This window comes from Mesoplodon densirostris, chromosome 2 (assembly GCF_025265405.1).
Source record: "Mesoplodon densirostris isolate mMesDen1 chromosome 2, mMesDen1 primary haplotype, whole genome shotgun sequence".
Classification (NCBI taxonomy): Eukaryota; Metazoa; Chordata; class Mammalia; order Artiodactyla; family Ziphiidae; genus Mesoplodon; species Mesoplodon densirostris.
Window position 1 is genome coordinate 159,817,216 of NC_082662.1, and position 21,311 is coordinate 159,838,526.

At 39.9% G+C, this 21,311-nt stretch overlaps 1 protein-coding gene across 2 annotated transcripts; it reads left to right on the forward strand.

Moving 5' to 3' along the window:
- The first annotated feature begins 478 nt into the window (after positions 1-478).
- On the forward strand, positions 479-20,495 carry MRPS14 (mitochondrial ribosomal protein S14). Of its 2 annotated transcripts, XM_060091221.1 has the most exons (4): positions 497-566; positions 1,253-1,334; positions 14,653-14,811; positions 20,042-20,495. In XM_060091221.1, the coding sequence occupies exons 2-4, from the start codon at positions 1,278-1,280 to the stop codon at positions 20,222-20,224; spliced, it is 399 nt and encodes a 132-aa protein (XP_059947204.1). In that variant the 5' UTR covers positions 497-566; positions 1,253-1,277; the 3' UTR covers positions 20,225-20,495. The 2 variants fall into 2 exon arrangements, with proteins under 2 accessions (XP_059947205.1, XP_059947204.1); XM_060091222.1 differs by lacking the exon at positions 1,253-1,334 and having other exon boundaries at positions 479-566.
- The last annotated feature ends 816 nt before the right edge of the window (positions 20,496-21,311 follow it).

The following is a 21,311-nucleotide window of genomic DNA, read 5'->3' on the forward strand; positions in this document are numbered from 1 at the left end:
GGAAGTATAGCATTGCCATTCTCATCATGATCACTATGACCTTTATAGCAGAGAGAAGGAGAGATTTGCAAAATCCACAGGAAGGAGGAGCTGTCCATACTGGTAGGTTTCTGGCAAGTAGCATCCTAAACTAATGGAGGATACAGGAGAAGTAGGTTGAGCGAGAATTTGGGGAAAGAGAAATTGGTAACAATGAACTGGTAGGTAAGGGAGGGTGGAAAAAGAGTTGGGTGGGGACAAAGGTAATTTAAGAGGGTGTGTAAAGCGCTCAGGAAACGAGGAACAGGTAATGACCGTCAGACTCCACTATCAGTACCACAGCTCCGCTCCCAGAGAGTTAATTTGCCCATATTCGTTGAATACCGCGAGAACGTACATCCAATTAACTAACCCCTCCTTCCGGTACGCTAAAGACCCGCCTGCCGCCCCGCCCCCTGCGGCCCAGGTCCCGCCCCTCGTGTCCTCGCCATATCCGGCAGCGTTAATAAAGTTGCGGCGGTTTGACGTTGGGGGCGGACAACATGGCGGCCTCCACGCTCGGCTCTCTGCTGCGGACTCTCCGTCAGGTCTGGGCCTTTATACCCTCCTCCCCTTCTCCTCTGAACCTCCAAACCCACGGGGTCCCCCACTATTCTGCCAGCTGTAGCGCCCAGTGCAGACCCGTCTCAGGGTTTTCCCTCTGCCCACTTCCCTCCTCCGGCCTCCCTCCTCCTTCAGGGGAGGGCCGAGCTGCAGATGTAAATTTGGTATTCGTAAGCTTAGAGCTCACAGGCATTGAAAGCTACAGATTGACTCCAATTTATAAGGAGTGTAGGTGGAGAGAGAAGGTGTCCGAGGAATGAGGCCCCAGAGCCTTCAATGTTAAGAGAGCCGAGCAAAGGAGACTTGAAAGAAGCAGAGCGAGGGAGGAGAGCGTGGCGGCCCGGAAGCATTCCAGGAGGCAGGGAGTGGGCAACTCTGCTCAAAGTCAATTAAAAGACGAGCTGAGAATTGCCTGTTGGGTTTAGCAGAGTGGAAATCGTTGGGACCTCGATCATAGCCGTTTCGATGGCGGGGTGGGGGCGAAAGCGTTCACGACAGAGTAGGAGGAAAGAAATTGGAGACTACGAATATAGACAAGCCTTTGAAAACGTTTTGCCGCAAAGGGGAGCAGAAAAATGGGTCAATAGCTGGAGAGGAGGTGGGTTAAGAGTGAGTGTTACGTGTTATTTTTTTAACGTGACAGAAGTAACTGCATGTTTTTGTGTTAAAGGGAAAGATTCTGTAAAGTGGGGAAAATGGATGCTGTAGGAGAGGGAAGAATTGCTGGAGCTGTACCCCTGTGTAGGCAAGAGGTGATGAGTTTCGTGTTCAATTGTTTGGTCTTAGGAACATAGTTAATCTGTAATAGCGTTGTCCAGTAGAAATAAAATGCCAACCACATATGTAACTTAAAAGTTTCTAAGTGGCCACATTAAAAAAAGTAAAAAGCAGATGAAATTAATTTTATTAAAATATTTTATTTAACTAGGTATGTCAAAAATATTATTTAAACATGTAATCTTATAAACGTGATGCATGAGATATTTCCTTTTTTTTTTTTTTTTTTTCCGGTACGCGGGCCTCTCACTGTTGTGGCCTCTCCCGTTGCAGAGCACAGGCTCCGGACGCACAGGCCCAGCGGCCATGGCTCACGGGCCCAGGCGCTCCGCGGCATGTGGGATCTTCCCGGACCAGGGCACAAACCCGTGTCCCCTGCATCGGCAGGCGGACTCTCAACCACTGGGCCACCAGGGAAGCCCCGTGATGTATGAGATATTTACATTCTTTTTTTCGTACTAGATCTTCAGAATCAGGTTTGTATTTTACACCTAAAGCACATCTTAGTTTGGATGCTAAATTTTCCACCATTAAAATGGAAAGTGTAGGAGCTTCACTGGTGGTGCAGAATCTGCCTGCCAACGCAGGGGACATGGGTTCGAGCCCTGGTCTGGGAAGATCCCACATGCCGCAGAGCAACTAAGCCCATGCACCACAACTTTTGAGCCTGTGCTGTAGAGCCCGCGAGCCACGACTTCTGAAGCCTGGGCACCTAGAGCCCATGCTCTGCAACAAGAGAAGCCACCGCAACGAAGACCCAATGCAGCCGAAAATAAATTTTAAAAAATAAATTTTTTTTAAATGGAAAATGTAGTCCTACCAAAACACTAAAGTTTATGTTTATCTTGCTTCAGTTTAAATTTTTTAATTAATTGAAATTAAATAAAATTAGGAATTACGTTTCTCTCGTTACATTTCAAGTGCTCACTAGCTGTGTGTGGTTAGTGGCTACTGTATTGGACAGAGCAGATCTTTAATAACAGGATGGAATGTAGTACATGTGATTACAGATGCTTTTTTAAAAAATTTATTTTAATTGAAGTATAGTTGATTTGCAATGTGTTAATTTCTGCTGTACAGCAAAGTGATTCAGTTGTACATATATATATTTTTCATATTCTTTTCCATTATGGTTTATTACAGGATATTGAAGATAGTTCCCTGTGTTATTCAGTAGGACCTTTTTGTTTATCCATTTTATATAATAGTTTGCATCTGCTAATCCCAAACCCCCATCTGTCCCGCCCCCTTGGCAGCCAGAAATCTGTTCTCTATATCTGATTACAGGTGCTTTTAATTTTGTAATTAAAGAGAAATTGAAGTCATCAGCTAAACGTGGGGATGTGGGAGCAGGTGTCAGAGATTTGAGGAGAGACAAGATGGTGTAAAATAGTCAAGAGTAGATCGGGAAAATAGTGGCAAGAATTAGAGCCAGTACAGTGAAATGAGAGAGGGACCAGGGAGTTGAGGGTGTATGAAAGAGGACATTGTGTTTACAGACCATGGAATTCAGGCTGGGTAAGCGGGAGATAGGAAATCAAAAGCTGAGAGACAGTGAAAAGCTGGTAGGAACAATGGATTAAAAGTCTCAGAGGAGCTGTTATGAGGTGTTAGAAGGAACAAGCTAGAAAGAAGTGATAGAGAATGAGATAACACACAGCTGAGACAATGGACGGCTTGCACCTACTGGTAATAAAAGACCTAGGGTTGGGGCTTCCCTGCTGGCGCAGTGGTTAAGAATCTGCCTGCCAATGCAGGGGACACGGTTCATGCCCCGGTCTGGGAAGATCCCACATGCCGCGGAGCGGCTGGGCCCGTGAGCCATGGCCGCTGGGCCTGCGCGTCCGGAGCCTGTGCTCTGCGGCGGAAGATGCCACAACAGTGAGAGGCCCGCGTACCACAAAAAACAACAACAACAAAAAAAACAGACCTAGGGCATGGAAGTGAATAGGTAAAGAAGAGTGGAGGACGGAAATCACTGGAGGAAAAGAGTTTGAGGAATGGAGAGATCACAGTGTAATTTCATGTGTGTTGAGATCACCAGGAATTAAGACAGGAAGAATATTGGAGAGAGTGACAGTGAGCCAGCATTTACAGTGAGTGAAAAACGAAAGGGAATGGTGGGGGCTGTGGTAGATGACTGCAGTCGTGACGGGTGGTGGGAGTATAACCCAATGGCACGAGAGCCGAAACTTCCTTTCAGGAAGGAGGGACAGTCTGGAAGCTGCAGCAAAGAGCAAGGAAGCTTTCTTCCACTCGTGGGAGAAAAAAAGAGCTACTGGGAAGCTATCTGGGATTCAAGATTCTCTAGAGCAAGTATCTGAAGGAGATGTTAAGGAATTGAGGATTTAGAAAATTTCGACAGTGGTAGACCATGAGTTGAAGAGGGCCCAATGGAAGAGTTACAGGAGGTGAAGAGGGGTGAGAGAGAGGGGCAGGATAGGATAAGTACAGAACAGAATGCAATCTTAGTATATAAAGCACTGTTATCAACTGGTAAGAAAATGCTGACAATAGAAATGTGGGCAAAGGACATACACTGTTTACAGAAGAAATTACTATAATAGACCAATAAATGTTTATTTTAAGTGTATTGCTTTTATAGTCAGAAAAAAAGTGCAAAAAGAATGGAAGATGTTTTGTTTTGTTTTCTTAAATAGAAACCTGTTAGGAGATGGTAGAGAGGATGTTGATTAGGAATAGTCTGGAAAAGAATTGAGGGGAAAAGTGTTTAATTTTGTTTTCTAATTCTCTTTAACTTTCAATTTCATAGATAAAAACAAACCTTGCATTGACCCTTAATGTGAATTGTTTCTTTCAGCCAAAATGATTTCCTCAAACCTTACCACTGTATCTTGTTCATTTCCTCTTTTGGTTTGGAAAAACTTCACCTTCTCTCCCTTCCTTTCCGTGATGCTCATTTCCAGCCACAGTGACCACGTGTTCATTTGACTCAGTCGTGTCAAATCGATACTGAAATTTCCTTCATGCTGTCTTATTTCCAAAAAGCAGATTTTAGAGTTGTTGTATTTCCCCATGAGACTTTGAAGCATTGAAGATGCTCAGTTTATCTTTTGTTCATAGATTGAAAAAACGTTTTCTTTCTAATCTAGTATTCTCATTTTCAGCTTTATATTCTGTATAATGCTGTATGTATATTTGTTTCTAAAACAGCAGTTATAAGAGACCATCATTATTTTCTATAGCTGCAATTTAACGAACATATAATATTTGCTGTGGTTTGGGGGCGACTAGAGTTTCTAGTGGCCTATACTCTCTGTGCCTGTACTGTCAGTCAGAATTGTAAACTCTCACCATGTAAACATGTGACAATGAGGAGCCTACTATTTTATTACTGGACAACTCATGCTAAGAAATATTAGATCAATGATAATTTCAAATTATCATTTTGAAATAATACTTTGACCCAGCAGTTCTGCTTCCAAGAATTTATCCTACTGATACATAGAAATATATATGAAATGATTTACATAAGACATTATTCATTGCAGCATTGTTTATAATGATAACTGGTGAGGTATGGTCTAGCTGTCCACCAGTAGGTCACAGGATAATAAATCATGATGCATCTGTGGGGAGGAAAAAGTAACTGCTTTATCTTCTTCTAAGTTCTCAGCTGGGGCCCTTGTAACAAGAGAAAAGCATACAAATTTGTAAGTTTTACCTGACACGGGAAGTTTCATAGGGAAATGAAGACCCAAGGAAGTTAAACCTGAGTGGTTTTGTGCTAGGTTTGATGAAGCCTGGAAAGTCATGGGGAAATGTGATAAGACAAATGGTATGGGCTAAGTGTAGAAAACTAAGGGAAACTTAGCAAGGCCTGTTATTCAGATTCTTCTCAGTGTCCCTCAGGCTTCAGAGATAAAGATGCTTCTTTCATACCCTGGCTATAGGGAGGGCACCTCTCACATAAGGGTCTTATGACCTGTTTCAGGGGAAGGTCAGAAAGTCCTTCTTGCACCTGCTGTTTCTCAAATTCCATTTGCTTGAAATAGTCAGTATGCCAAAGGAGCCATATTTTGAGGTAGTGTCTCCTGAACCTGGTCACATCCATATAGTGGAATATTATGTGACCTGAAACAACGTGGAAGCTTTTTGGCATATGGATATGGATAGATCTCCAAGATGTATTGTTAAATGTGAAAAAAGGGTGTAGGGGAAGAAACATGGGAGTGGGCGTGTGTACATGTATTTTATAGACAAAAATCTCTGGAAGGCTGCACAAGAAACTAGTAACTGGATACCTCTGGAGGTGGGGGTGTGGTCACTCGGCTGGTGAGGGACGAGGTGGGAGGGTGAATCCACTGTATGTCTATACTTTTTTAAAATTTTATTTTTTTATTGAACTATAGTTGATTTCAGCAAAGTGATTTGGTTATATTTGATGTGTTATATATATATTTTTTCGATTCTTTTCCATTATAGGTTATTACAAGATATTGAATATATTTCCCTGTGCTATACTGTAAATCCTGTTTATCTGTTTTATATATGCTAATGTGTATCTGTTAATCCTATATTCCTGATTTATCTACCTCTCCTTCCTCCCGTCCTGTTATCCCTTTTGGTAACCATAAGTTTGTTTTCTGTGTCTGTGAGTCTGTTTCTGATTTGTAAATAAGTTCATTTGTACTATTTTTTAGATTCCACATATAAGTTATATTTGTCTTTCTCTGTCTGACTTGCTTCACTTAGTATGATAATCTCTGGGTCCATCCATGTTGCTGCAAATGGCATTATTTCTTTCTTTTTTATGGCTGAGTAATATTTCATCCTCTTTATCCATTCACCTATTGATGGACACTTGGGTTGCTTCCATGTCTTGGCTATTGTAAATAGTGCTGCTATGAACATTGGTGTTCATGTATCTTTTCTAATTAGAGTTTTTTTCCAGATATATGCCCAGGACTGGGATTGCAGGATCATATGGTAACTGTATTTTCAGTTTCTTGAGGAACCTCTGTACTGTTTCCCATAGTGGCTGCACCAATTTATATTCCCACCAAAGTGTAGGAGGGTTCCCTTTTCTCACAACCTCTCCAGCATTTGTTATTTGTAGACTTTTTGATGGTGTCCATTCCGACCTGTGTGAAGTGATACCTCATTGTAGTTTTGATTTGCATTTCTCTAATAATTAGCAATATCGAGCATCTTTTCATATGCTTGTTGGCCATCTGTATGTCTTCTTTGGAGAAATGTCTATTTAGGACTATTTAGGTCTTCTTTCCATTTTTTGATTGGGTTTTTTTTTTTATATTAAGCTGTGTGAGCTGTTTGTATATTTTGGAAATTAATCCCTTGTCAGAAGTATTGTTTGCAAATATTTTCTCCTAGTTGGTTGGTTTTCTTTTTGTTTTATGATTTCCTTTGCTGTGCAACATCTTGGTTTAACTGGGTCCCATTTGTTTATTTTTGTTTTTATTTCCATTACGCTAGGAGGTGGACCCAAAAACATATTGTTGCAATTTATGTCAAAGAGTGTTCTGCCTATGTTTTCTTCTAGGAGTTTTATAGTATCTAGTCTTACATTTAGGTCTTTAATCCATTTTGAGTTTATTTTTATCTATTGTGTTCTAATTTCATTCTTTTGCACATAATTGTACAGTTCTTCCAGGACCTTTTAATGAAGAGACTGTCTTTTCTCCATTGTATATTCTTGCCTCCTTTGTCATAGATTAATTGACCATAGGTGTGTGGGTTTATTTCTAGGGTTTCTATCCTGTTCCATTAATCTATGTGTCTGTTTTTGTTCCACTACCATACTGTATTGATTTCTGTAACTTTGTAGTATTGTCTGAAGTCAAGAAAGGTGATTCCTCCAGTACCATTCTTCTTTCTCAAGATTGTTTTGGCTTTTTGGGGTCTTTTCTGTTTCCATATAAATTTAAACATTGTTCTAGTTCTGTGAAAAATGCCATTGGTAATTTGATACGCCATTGGATTACACTTGTCTTTTTCTTGTGGTTGATTTCTATCTAATCTATTGCCATTGGATTGCACTGAATCTGTAGATTGCCTTGGGTAGTGTGGTCATTTTAACAATATTGATTCTTCCAACCCAAGAACATAGTATATCTTTCCATCTGTTTGTGCCATGTTCAGTGTTTCTCATCAGTGTCTTACAGTTTTTGCAGTACAGGTTTTTTGCCTCCTTAGGTAGGTTTATTCATAGGTAGTTTATTCTTTTGATGGGAAACTTTAGCTGTGCTGTCAACTTTGGAGAATTATCCCAGTTGTACCGTGTTGGGTTGGCATTGTACAGAAATCAACAGCCATATTGGTCTAGAAACGTTAAACATAATTTTTTCCATTTGTACAGGGGTAACACACTATTAAATATGTAAGGTCTTATCTACATGGGTTTGATTACAGAAACTAATAAAGTATTCTCTAAATTTAAAAAATTGTTTATATTATTGTTAATAATATAAATTGTTTATACTGTTCATATAACAATATAAATTGTTTATATTGTTCATATAGCAATATAAATTATTTCCTCAATTTCTCATTCTGATATTCCATTTGTGTATAGAAATGCAACAGATTTCTGTGTATTAATTTTGTATCCTGCAACTTTATCAAATTCATTGACGAGCTCTAGTAGCTTTCTTGTGGCGTCTTTAGGATTTTCTGTGTATAGTGTCATCTGCAAACAGCAACAGTTTTATTTCTTCTTTTCCATTTTGGATTCCTTTAATTTCTTTTTGTCTCTGATTGCTGTGGCTAGGACTTCCAAAACTATGTTGAATAAAAGTGGCACGAGTGGCCATCCTTGTCTTGTTCCTGATCTTAGAGGAAATGCTTTCAGCTTTTCACCATTGAGTGTGATGTTAGCTGTGGGTTTGTAATATATGGCCCTTATTATGTTAAGGTAAGTTCCCTCTGTGCCCACTTTCTGGAGAGTTTTTTATCATAAATGGATGTTGAATTTTATCAAAAGCTTTTTCTGCAACTATTGAGATGATCATATGCTTTTTATTCTTCAATGTGTTAATGTGGTGTATCACACTGATTGATTTGCAGTTATTGAAAAATCCTTGCATCCCTGGGATAAATCCCACTTGATCATGGTATATGATCCTTTTAACCTATTGTTGGATTTGGTTTGCTAATATTTAGTTGATTTTTGAATCTGTGTTCATCAGTGATATTGGCCTGTACTTTTCTTTTTTTGTGTGGGTTCTTTGTCTAGTTTTGGTATCAGGGTGATGGTGGTATCATAGAATGAGTTCAGAAGTGTTCCTTCCTCTGCCATTTTTAGGAATAGTTTCACAAGGATAGTTGTTAACTCTTATCTAAATGTTCGGTAGAATTCACCTGTGAAGCCGTCTGGTCCTGGACTTTGGCTTGTTGGGAGTTTTTAAATTACCAACCCAATTTCACTACTTATAATTGGTCTCTTCATATTTTCTATTTCTTCCTGGTTCAGTCTTGCAAGATTGTACCTTTCTAAGGATTTGTCCATTTCTTCTAGGTTGTCCATTTTATTGGCATATAGTTGCTCAAAGTAGTCTCTTATGATTCTTTGTATTTCTGTGGTGGCAGTTGTAACTTCTCTTTTTTTATTTCTATTTTATTGATTTGGGACTGCTCCCTTTTTTTCTTGATGAGTCTGGTAAAGGTTTATCAATTTTGTTTATCTTTTCAAAGAACTAGCTTTTAGTTTCATTGTCATTCCTATTTTTTTAGTCTCTATTTCATTTCTGCTCTGATCTTTATGATTTCTTTCCTTCTACTAACTTTGGGTTTTGTTCTTCTTTCTCTAGTTGCTTTAGGTGTAAGGTTAGGCTGTTTATTTGAGATTTTTCTTGTTTCCTTGCATCTCTGTAAACTTCCCTCTAAGAACTGCTTTTGCTGTGTCCCATAGATTTTGGATTGTTGTGTTTTCATTTTCATTTGTCTCCAGGTATTTTTTGATTTCCTCTTTGACTTCTTCAGTGATCCATTGATTGTTTAGTAGCATATTGTTTAACCTCCATGTGTTTGTGTTTTTGCAGTCTTTTTCTTGTAATCGAATTCTATCCTCATAGTGTTGTGGTCAGAAAAGATGCTTGATATGATTTCAGTTTTCTTAAATTGACCAGGGTTTGCTTTGTTGCCCAGCATGTGATCTATCCTGGAGAATGTTCCATGTGCACTTGAAAAGAATGTGTATTCTGCTGCTTTCAGATGGAATGCTCTATAAATATCAGTTAAGTCCATCTGGTCTAATGTGTCATTTAAGGCCTGTGTTTCCTTATTGATTTTCTGTCTGGATGATCTGTCCATTGATGTAAGTGGGGTGTTATAAAGTCCCCCACTAAAATTATTATATATTCTTGTATTGATCCTTTGATCATTATGTAGTGTCCTCCTTTGTCTCTTGTAACCGTCTTTTTTTTTTTAAGTCTATTTTGTCTGATATAAATATTACTGTTCTGGCTTTCTTTTGATTTGCATTTGCATGGAGTACCTTTTTCCGTTCCCTCACTTTCAGTGTGTATGCGTCTTTAGATCTGAAGTGTGTCTCTTGTAGGCAGCAAATATACTGGTCCTGTTTTTGTATACATTTAGTTAGTCTGTGTCTTTTGGTTGGAGCATTTGGTCTGTTTACATTTAAGGTAATTATCAATATGTATGTTCCTATTACTATTTTGTTAATTGCTTTGGATTTGTTTTTGTAGGTCTTTTTTTGCCCTTTTTTCTCCTGTTCTCCTGTGTTGTGATTTGATGACTCTTTTTAGTGGTATGTTTGGATTCCTTTTTCTTTTTTGTGTCTGTATCTATCATAGATTTTTATTTTGCAGTTACCATGAGGTTTTTGTATAGGAGTCTATATTTATACATGCTTGTTTCAAGTTGCTCATCTCTTAATTTCTAATGCATTTTAGATACACTGCATTTGTAGTCTCCTTTCCTCACTATTACTGTTTTTGATTTTACAGTTTACGTCTGATTGTTTTGTGTATCGCTTAACTGCTTACTGTGGTTACAAATGATTTTACTACTTTAGTCTTTTAACCTCCCTACTAGCTTTGTGCATGGATGATTTTCTACCTTTATTGTATGTTTGCCTTTATCAATGAGCTTTTCCATTTTGTAATTTGCTTGTTTCTAGTTGTGGCCTTTTCATTTCTGCCTAATGAAGTTCCTTTAGCAGGTGCTGTAAAGCTGGTTTGGTGGTGCTGAATTCTTTTAGCTCTTGCTTGTGTGTAAAGCTTTTGATTTCTCCATGAAATCTGAATGAGAGCCTTGCTGGGTAGAGTATTCTTGGTTGTAGGTTTTTCTCTTTCATCACTTTAAGTATACCATGCCACTCCCTTTTAGCCTATAGTTTCTGCTGAAAAATCAGCTGATGGCCTTATCGGAGTTCCCTTGTGTGTTATTTGTTGCTTTTCCCTTGTTGCTTTTAATAGTCTCTCTTTATATTTAACTTTTGTCATCTTTCTTACAATGCATTGTGGTGTATTCCTCTGTGGGTTAATCCTGTATGGGACTCTCTGCACTTCCTGTACTTGGGTGACTGTTTCCTTCCCCAGGTTAGGGCAGTTTTCAGCTATTATCTGTTCAGTTATTTTCCCAGACCCTTTCTCTCTCCTTCTGGGATCCCTAAAATGCCAGTATTAATGTGCTTGATGTTATCCCAGAGGTTTCTTAAGCTGTCCTCATTTCATTGTTTTTTCTTCTTTCTGTTTAGTGGCAGTGATTTCCACTACCTCTGTCTTCCAGCTCACTGATCCATCCTTCTGAATCATTTAGTCTACTATAGATTCCTTCTAGTGTATTTTTCATATCAGTTATTGTTTTCTTTAGTTCTTTATATTCTTTATATTTTCTAATTCTTTTTTAAAAACTTCTGATTTCTTGCTCTGTGCATCTATTCTCCTCCCAAGTTTTTTGATCGTCTTTACGATCATTACTCTGAACTCTTTCTTGGGTGGATTGCCTATCTCCATGTGACTTAGTTGTTCTTCTGGGGTTTTATCTTGTTTATTCATGTGAAACATACTCCTCTGTTGCCTCATTTTATGTAAATTGCTATTTGTGTTTTTATGTATGTGGTAGGTTGGTTTCAGTCCTCCATCTTGGAAAACTGGCCCTCTGTAGGAAACGTCATTTGTGTCCCAGCAGTGCACTCCTCTCTCATCCCTCAAGGACCAGGGGCCAGCTGGTCCCAGGGTAGTGTCTGGCCTGTGTTTGTGGACTCACTCTGCAGGCTGCGGAACTGTAGTTTTCTTGTTTCTAATGACTGCCCCCTGGTAGGTGAGCCTGGTGTAGAGGCTTGTGCAGGCTTCTTGGTGGGAGGGGCTGGTGCCTGTCCCCTGGTAGGTAGAACTGGGTCTTGGTCCTCTGATGGACAGGACCATGTCTAGGGGCGTATCTAGAGGAGGCTGTGAGCTCAGGAAGTCTTTAGGTAGCCTATCTGCTGATGGGTTTGACTGTGTCCCTGCCCATTGTGTTGTTTGCCTCAATGCCTCTCAGCCCTTGAGCCTATGGACTGCTGGGTGGGGCCAGGTCTTTGTGCCAAAATGTCAGCCTCCACAAGAGCTCACACATGCAGATGAATGCTCCCTGATATATCAGGCACCAGAGTCTGTGTCCCCAGGGTGGGCCACAGCCACCTCCCCAGGAGACCCTCCAAGACCAGCAGGTAGGTCTGGCCCAGGCTTCTATCAGATTACTGCTTTTGCCCTTGGTCCAGTGCATGTGAGATTTTGTGTGCACACTTTGAGAGTGAAGTCTCTATTTCCCCCATTCCTGTGGAACTCTTGCAGTCAAGCCCCGCTGGCCTTCAAAGCCAAATGCTCTGGGGTCTCCTCTTCCCCATGCCAGACCCCTGGGCTGGGGGTGGAGTCTGACAGGCTCAGAACTCTCACTTCTGTGGGAGAACTTCTGCAATATAATTATTCTCTAGTTTGTGGGTTGCACACCTGGGGGTATGGGATTTGATTATATCATGAATGTGCCCCTCATACCCATCTCATTGTGGTTCCATCTTTATGTATTTAGATGTAGAGAATCTTTTCTGCTAAGTTTCAGTCCTTTTTAACAATGGTTCTGCAGATTGTTCTGATTTTCGTGTGCTCATGAGAGGAGGTGTGCTTCGGGTCCTTCTCTGCCATCTTGGCTGCTCTCCCTTCAGCATTTTTATTACTTCCTTTTTGGACTTGGGGTCATGTAGACTGGAGAGGTCTGTTTCATTGCTTGTTCTTTCAGGGGATTTCACCTGTTCTTTTAATTGGGAGTAATTCTTCTGCTTTTTCATTTTACTTATATTTCTCTTATTCTGAATTTATTTTTTTAAGTATTAAATTTATTTATTTATATTCTGTTTTTGGCTGTATTGGGTCTTCGTTGCATGTGGGCTTTCTTAGTTGCAGCAAGCGGGGCTACTCTTCATTGTGATGCATGGGCTTCTCATTGCAGTGGCTTCTCTTGTTGCGGAGCACGGGCTCTAGGTGCACAGGCTTCAGTAGTTGTGGCACACAGGCTCAGTAGTTGTGGCTCACGGGCTCTAGAGCACAGTCTCAGTAGTTGTGGCACACGGGCTTAGTTGGTCTGTGGCATGTGGGATCTTCCCGGACCAGGGCTCGAACCTGTATCCCCTGCATTGTCAGGCATATTGTTAACCACTGTGCCAGCAGGGAAGTCCCTCTTACTCTGAATTTAGGGAAAACAGTTGTCTACTGTGGTTTTGAAGGGCTGTTTTTATCTGGGAGTGACCTTGTGTAGACTGTATGAGTCCAGTATTTTTGGTGCGAGGGCTGTTTTTGGCTTGCTGTGTCTTTCCTCAGGGTGTACTGGCCCTTGTCTCCTTGATATAGGTGGTGTGTTTGATATTGTGTTGACTGGAGCCTGCACTGGATGTTGGGCAGGGCCTCCTCTTTTCTCTGTGATTGTTACAGCCCTGTCAGGGGTAGAGTCTGCTCCCCATTTGTTGGAGTGGAAGCCCCTAGATCCGATTCTAAGCTTCAATGTGAGGTAGGCAGGACTAGAGCACTCCCTCTGGGAAAGGAGCCCCTGTGTGTTCCTCCCCAGGAGCTGTTTGCTGTGATGTGCAACTCTGACACTGCCTGCCACCTGGTGTGCACACCCACAAAGATCATTGTTGCTGGCACTGCCCTTGGGGGCTGCATCTGCTGCAGGAGTGCTTGGAATCAGCTTGGAGATGAGGTATGGGTGAGAAACCCTCACAAAACCACGGGTGAGAAAGTCCTCTGGAGCTGCAGCCCCACACCTAAAGCAGGAGTGCTAGTGATCACCTCAGTATTCAGTGCCATCTCCATGTGTGCGTGCCCACAAAGTTTGCAAAACCCGCTGCAGTTGGAGCTGTGCCCTGCTGTGAGCATGCTGATAGTGAGGCTGCTATAGTGGACCCATGCCCCTCCCTTCCCATGTTGACAGTGGGGCTCCTACGGCAGCCCCATGCTCCATCCTGTGCACACCCCCAGTTGTGGCTCGGGCCATACTCCAGGCCCTTTGAGCTGTCTTCACACAGCCAAACCGAGTCATCTCCCCGGTATGTCTGCTGAAGCCTGAGTTTCAACACCCAGTCGCTATGCTCGCTAGCAGTTGTGCCTCAGACTGGAAAGTGTGGCAATGTGGCAAAGACTGTCTGTGCTGGTCTCTCTACCCTGTGGGGCAGCAGACCAACTCCTGCACTCTGCTTTTGAGCCTCTGAAGCTCCCTGTCTGTCCCAGCAGACCTCCCAGCCAGTGAAGGAGGTCCCCAGGGTGAGGGAACCTTTCGTCTTTCACAGCTCCCTCCCAAGGGTGCAGGTCCCATCCCAATTTCTCTTCTCCCTTTTCCCTTCATCCTACATGGTTTTGTGGAAATCCTTCTTGCAGCTTTGGTTGTCTGAGATCTTCCACAAGCTTTCAGTAAATATCCTGTATAGATTGTTCCATGTGTAGATGTATCTTTGATGTATTTGTGGGAGCAGGTGAGCTCCATGTCTCTCTACTCCACCTTCTTGGTCTCCTCCCCCTTTCTATACTTTTTTGACTTTTGAACCATATATTTATTAACCTAAGTAAAGGTAAAACAATTATATTAAAAATCTCAGAAAAATTTTCACTTTCCAACCCACGTTATTGGCATTGTATTAATTACCACAGAAGTTATTTGTTCTGAATTAAGAAGTCTATTATTTTAAATTATTAAAGTTATCCATAATTACTTGGGGGATAAAAGGTCATAAATAGTGACTAAAAGAGGATCACAGGATGGAGAAACTGGCAGAGTCTGGGTCTGACTGTCCTTCACTTGTTCCTTCTCTCTGGCTCTTAGGTGGTTCCTTCATCAGCTTCAGGCCAAGTTCGAAGTTACTATGTAGATTGGAGAATGTTGCGTGATGTGAAGAGAAGAAAAATGGCCTATGAGTATGCAGATGAGAGGCTTCGGATCAATTCTCTCAGGAAGAATACCGTTCTGCCAAAAGACCTTCAGGTTAGCTAAGTAACATGAGTATCTACCATAAAATCATTAACTCAAATCAGATCACTTTTAATAGTTTGTTATGACTTAGTATCAATATACTTTCTGGAGAATATAATCAGATTTTTTTCAATCACCGTAAACAAATACACTTGTAACTGATTTTGATGAGTTTCAAATTAAAAAAGAACTATTCATTCTTAACTAGCTCTTTAACCATTTCATTAGGTGATGCTTAGAAAGTACTGATGCATGGTAACCACACAGAAATTGGATAGTTATTTCTCCAATCATCCCAATCATTCAACTCTCAAGGCATTGGGAGTCTTTGCCAATGCATGGGGCCAGGTGCCCAGCACACGGCCTACACAGTTCCTTATCCAGGGCCATCCCTAAGCCTGCTTCTCTGAATTCCTCTGCCCATGAGGTGGCCTTCCATTTAGGTTTACTTTCTTGTCACACTCTTTAACTTGAATAAGAGAATGTCAACTCTGTTTGACTCCCTGAATCATAAGTCCTGCCTAACTGGTGACATAAAATACCTGCATTCAAGAGTCTTATCAGAGAGTATAACTCAAATTCAAGGCCGTTAAACTTATCAAAAGCTCAGAGTAAATAATATTTCATTTATATAAATTTGGAGAATGATATACAGGCCCCTCATTACTGTGGATTCTTTTTAAATCTTGTCTAAATTAAGCCAGAGAAGCAGAAAACTGAGTGCCCTGGACCATTCTGTTATGGCTTTTACTGTAGTGACATTAAGCTACTTGCCTATATTTAGGGAGTAATAAGAAGTGGCTCCTGAGAAACTCAGCTTAAGATGTTGTGGAGGACAAATGTATGAAGATCCCCAGAAGAGTCTGTGGTATGAGAAGCAGCAATAGCTGTGCAGAGACTCTGTGAATCATGGGAACTGATCATGGCACTATGTTGCCTGCCAACTAGCTTACAAGTCAAATTTATGCCCCAGTGCTAACAAACTTACAGGCTCTCACAGAATGCTCTTTTGTTTCATTTTCCCTTTGCCCAGTTTCCTCATTTGTACACTGCCTTAAATCTTTACATTCACACATATGTAAACAATTTGTAGGTATTCTTCAAGTTCTGTCTCCATGAAACTTCAGTCTGCCAGCCCAATCATTTCTCCTGTCTCTATAGCGTTTACTGTCTACCATTCATTGACTTAATCATGTTGTTTTATATAATTCTCCCAGTATTTCTTAATAGCAGCACATGCATAAGCTTTTGGAGATCAGGAACTACTCTTAATGCTTAATAGTTGATATAAATTTAGTGGCTTTCATATACATTTTCTCATTTATGTACTTTTAATATGTTAGAGTAATTATTTTGCTTCCATCATAGTCTAGTACAGGGTCAATCACACACACACTCACATGCACACACACGCACAATAATACACATACTTTAACCACATACGTAAGAATAAATCTGTACTGACACAACCTTAGTGCCAACTACTGCAGTAATCTCTGTTTTTCTCCCCTGAACCATTTTTGCCCTTACCATATTTATTTCCCTACATTGCAAATCATCTTTTAAAAATGTAAATCTCATTTGATCTCTCGTCTTTGCATCTCCAGCCGACAGAGTCTTTACCATAGGTGTCAAGGTTCTGTGGGCTCCTGCCCTTCCTTCTTCTTCACCTTCACCTCAAACCATATTTTCCTCCTACTTGATGTTCAGTCCAGAGGTTTCAGACTTTTATGATTCAAAAATCTTATGGGAAATAACCTAACTTACACCTTCAGGAACTAGAAAAAGAAGAACAGGTAAGCCCAAAGTTAGCAGAAACAAAGATCAGAGCAGAAATAAATGAAAATAGAAACTGGAAAAACAGTAAAGATCTGTGAAACTAAGAGCTGGTTTTTTGAAAAGATAAAATTGATGAGCCTTTAGCTAGACCAACCTAGTAAAGAAGAGAGAAGACTCCAGTAAAATCAGCAATGAAAGAGGAAACATTACAACTGATACCAAATAAATACAGAGAATCATAAGAGACTGATGAGAGCAATTGTATGCCAACAAATTGGCTAGCCTAGAAGAAATGGATAAATTCCTAGACACATATAACCTATCAAGACAATCATGAAGAACTAGAAAATCTGAAGTGACCAATAATGAGTAAGGAGATTGAATCAGTAATCAAAAACCTACTAAGAAAAGCCCAGGACTGTGTGCCTTCATGAGTGAATTCTGCCAAACATTTAAAGGGGAATTAGTTCCAATCCTTCTCAAACTCTTCCAAAAAATTGAAGAAGAGGGAAACATTCCCAAAGTTATTTTATGAGCCCAGCATTGCCCTGATACCAAAGCCAGATCAGGACACTACAAGAAGAAAACTACGGGTCAGTATCCCTGATGAATAGAGATGTAAAAATTCTCAACAAAATACTAGCAAACCAAATTCAACAGCTTTTCCTCTAAGATCAGGAACAAGACAAGGATGCCTACTCTTGCCACTTCTGTTCAACAGAGTACTAGAAGGCCTAGCCAGAGCTATCAGGCAAGAAAAAGAGATAGAAGGCATCTAATCAGGAAGGAAGAAGTAAAACTCTCTCTATTTGCAGACAACATGATATTATATATAGAAAACCCTAAAGACTCCACCAAAAAACTGTTAGAACTAATCCATAAATTGAGTGAAGTTGCAGGTTACCAAATCAACCTACAAAATTTAGTTGTGTTTCTACACACTGACAAAAATAAAACAATCCCATTTACAATAGCGTCAAAACTAATAATAAACCTAGAAATAAATTTAAGAAGGTGAAAGATTTATACACTGAAAACTATATGCACTGATGAAAGAAATTGAAGAAGCAGAAATAGAAAAAATAATCTTAAAACTTGTATGGAACTACAAAAGACCCTTGAATAGTCAAAGCAATCCCAAGAAAGAAAAACCAAAAAAAAAACTGGAGGTATCACATTTCCTGATTTAAAAGCTGTAATATTCAAAATTGTATGATATTGGCATAAAAACAGACACATAGACCAATGGAACAGAATCAAGAACCCAGAAATAAAGCCACAGATATGTAGTCAACAAATATTTGACAAGGGAGCCAAAAATACTCAGTGGGTATTGGCTAGTTTCTCCATAAATGGTGTTGGGGAGACTATATTCACATGTGAAAGAATGAAATTGGACCCCTATCTTACCCCACTCACAAAAATTAACTTGAAATGGGTTAAAGACTTAAAGGACAGACCTGAAAGTGTAAAACTGCTAGAAGAAAACAAAGGGTAAAAAAGGTCTTTGCCATTTGTCTTTGCAGTGATTTTTTAGGTGTGACGCCAAAGGTGCAAGCAACAAAAGCAAAAATAAGCAAGTAGACTGCATCACACTAAAAGAAACAACAACATGAAAGGTACCCTACAAAATGGGAGAAAATATTTGCAAGTCATGTACTTGATAAGGGGTTAATACCCTGAAAATGTAAGGAAGTAATACAACTCAATAGCCCCTCAAATTTTTTTTTGATTAAAAAATGGGCAGAGAACCTGAATAGACGTTTTTCTAAAAAAGATATAAAAATGGCCAACAGGTACATGAAAAGATGCTCAACATCACTTATCAGGGAAATGCAAATGAAAACACAAAGAGCTATCACCTCACACCTGTCAGAATGGCTACTATCCAAAAGACAAGAGATAAGTTTTGGCAAGGATGTGGAAAAGAGAACCCTTGTGCACTGTTGGTGAGAATGTAAATTGGTGGAGCCACTATGGAAAACAGTATGGAGGTTCCTCAAAAAATTAAAAATAGAACTACCATGTATGATCCAGGAATTCCTTTTCTCAGTATAAATTTGAAGGAAATGAAATCACTAGATAGAAATAGAAGTGATATCTGCACCCCTGTGTTCACTCCAGCATTATTCACAATAGCCAAGACATGGAAACCACTTGAATGTCCATCAACAGATGAATGTGACACTCAATGTGATTCATACACAGACACAGAGTACGATACTATTTAGCCATAAAATAGAAGGAAATCCTGCCCTTTGCAATAACGTGGATATACCTTGAGGGCATTATGCTAAGTGAAGTAAGTCAGAAAAAGACAAATACTGTATGATCTCTCTTATATGTGTTATCTAAAATAACGAATTCATAGAAACAGAGTAGAATGGTGGTTACCAGAGGCTGGGGACTGGGGAAAATGGGGAGATGGTGGCCAAAGGGTACAGACTTCCAGTTTTAAGGTAAATAAGTCCTGGGGTTGAATAGGTACAACATGGTGACTACAGTTAACAATACCGTATTATATACTTGAAAGTTGCTAAAAGAGTAAATCTTAAGTGTTCTCACGCACACAAAAAAGTAATTATGTGGGGTGATGGAGGTGTTAACTAACCTTATTGTGGTAATTATTTTTCATGGTATATACATGCATCAAAACATCACATTGTACACCTTAAACTTATACAGTATTATATGTCAGTTATACCTCAGTAAAGCTGGGAAAAAATCGTTTGCGGAGACAAGAGAAATGCACTCATATATTTTCCAAAAAAGAAATGAGAATGTCTATAGCAGCTCTATTTGTAATAGTTCAAGACTAGAAACTACCTGGATGTCCATCAGCTGTACAATGGATAAATGAATTATGGCATATTCACACAACAAAAATTAGCACCAATGAGAATGAACAAATTACAACACATGAACCAGTATGAAGACTCTCACAAACATTTTATTGAGTGAAAGAAGCCAAACAGAAATGAATAAAGAAGAATGGTTTTTATTATACTCCATGGTTACATTTATATAAAATCAAAACAAGAAAAATTCATCTGGTGTTAGTAACCAGGTTAGCTCTTAGCCAGGAGGTCAGTGACCGAAAGGAGGCAGAGGGAAGGCTTGGGGTGCGGATAATTTTTCTTAATCTAGTTGCTGGTTACACAGCTATGTTCTGTTTGTGAAAACTTGTTGAGCTTTACACTTACGGTTTGTGGATTCTTGTGTATCTACGTTGTTTCAATTAAATTTTGAAAAATTACATTGTATGTCAAACATTTCTGTCATTTTTCTGATCTGTTTGTTTCTACTCAGAGCTTAAAGTTCACTATGGTGTCCAGGGTTCTTTTGCCAAACTTGGCTCCATTAATGAATCTAGCCCTTTGTTCTCTTCCTCTGAGCATTGACTAATCATCCAGAATAAGTAAATGCGTGTGATCTGTGTAAATAATGTTGTGACTTCCCTTAGGAAGTGGCTGATGAAGAAATTGCTGCCCTTCCCCGGGATAGCTGTCCCGTTAGAATCAGAAATCGGTGTGTTATGACATCCCGTCCACGAGGTGTAAAGCGGCGCTGGAGGCTTAGTCGTATCGTCTTCCGTCACTTAGCCGACCACGGGCAACTGTCTGGGGTGCAGCGAGCAATGTGGTAATAATCAGCTCCAGAACCTACTGAGCTTACAGGAAAACCAGTTCTGGCAAGAAGAGACTTCTCTAATAGGCAAAAACCTCGTTTTTATGGGGGTCCAGGATAAAGGTCTTCTCCACCTGATGCTGTCTATAGTTAAATTACTTTTAAATTTTAAATGAAAAAATTTGGAAGTTTCATTCTGTCAGTGAATTATCTTTTCTCTTGGACTTAATAAATTACTGTTCCCAAGCATAGTGTGAAGAGTAGAGTAATAAAAAATATTTCTGTGGAAATATGGTCTGTATAGTTGTCTTTTCCATCATGTTTAATCTTTTAGCAACATGTAAGTGTTCCTGTACTTTAAGAGCATTATTTCATACAGCAGTATTATCTTCTTGTTAATTCAACTTATTGACATACATGTCATTGCTCATCTATTGCAGTTTTTAATCCTGGGATGGCTACCCTGACCTGCACAGCTCACTTTACTTTTAGTTGATTGTTCGACAGACAATACATTGGAAGGTAAAGCTGATGCTCTGGATTATCTAACTAATGCTCAACTTCTTTGTGTGATGGCTGAACAAAAACAGAACCACTGATTGTTTTCTTTTTCCATCTTCAAGGGCCCTTAGAACAATATATGTCTCTTTAAGCCCTGAAAATCTGTTCAAAGAGGATGAGTTTTGCTAGAATGGTATATATTCTCTATATTCATAATTATTTCATCTGTAACAGAAATGAGTAAAGATAGCAAAGTGTTGTCTCGTGCGGTAACTCAATAGTGTCATCAGCCCAGTGATAAAATGTACACAGGGTGGTATGGATGCACCTACCTAACATCCATCTGGAAGGTATTCCTGGAGCTGACACCTGAATTTAAATCAGGAGGCAAGGGATGAGGTTGTTTGCAAAGGGAACAGTGGAAGCAAAGGCACTAAGGTGAAATTGCAGTCACTTCAGTGTATCAGAACTAAGCAGCATACGACACAGGCCGTACATACCAGCTGTTGGAGAGTTTTAAGCAAAGGAACGACATGATAGTTTGCTCTACAGACAAATGACAGCTGTGTGGTAGACAGCCATGAGAGGAAAAGACTACGAGCAAG

Bases quoted from the DNA above. Each gene is read 5' to 3' on its own strand.
- MRPS14 (XM_060091221.1), top strand. From the start codon at position 1,278: ATGGATGCTGTAGGAGAGGGAAGAATTGCTGGAGCTGTACCCCTGTGT. The intron at 1,335-14,652 runs GTGATGAGTTTC...TCTGGCTCTTAG, and splicing joins TACCCCTGTGTAGGCAAGAG to GTGGTTCCTTCATCAGCTTC. The intron at 14,812-20,041 runs GTTAGCTAAGTA...GACTTCCCTTAG, and splicing joins TTCTGCCAAAAGACCTTCAG to GAAGTGGCTGATGAAGAAAT.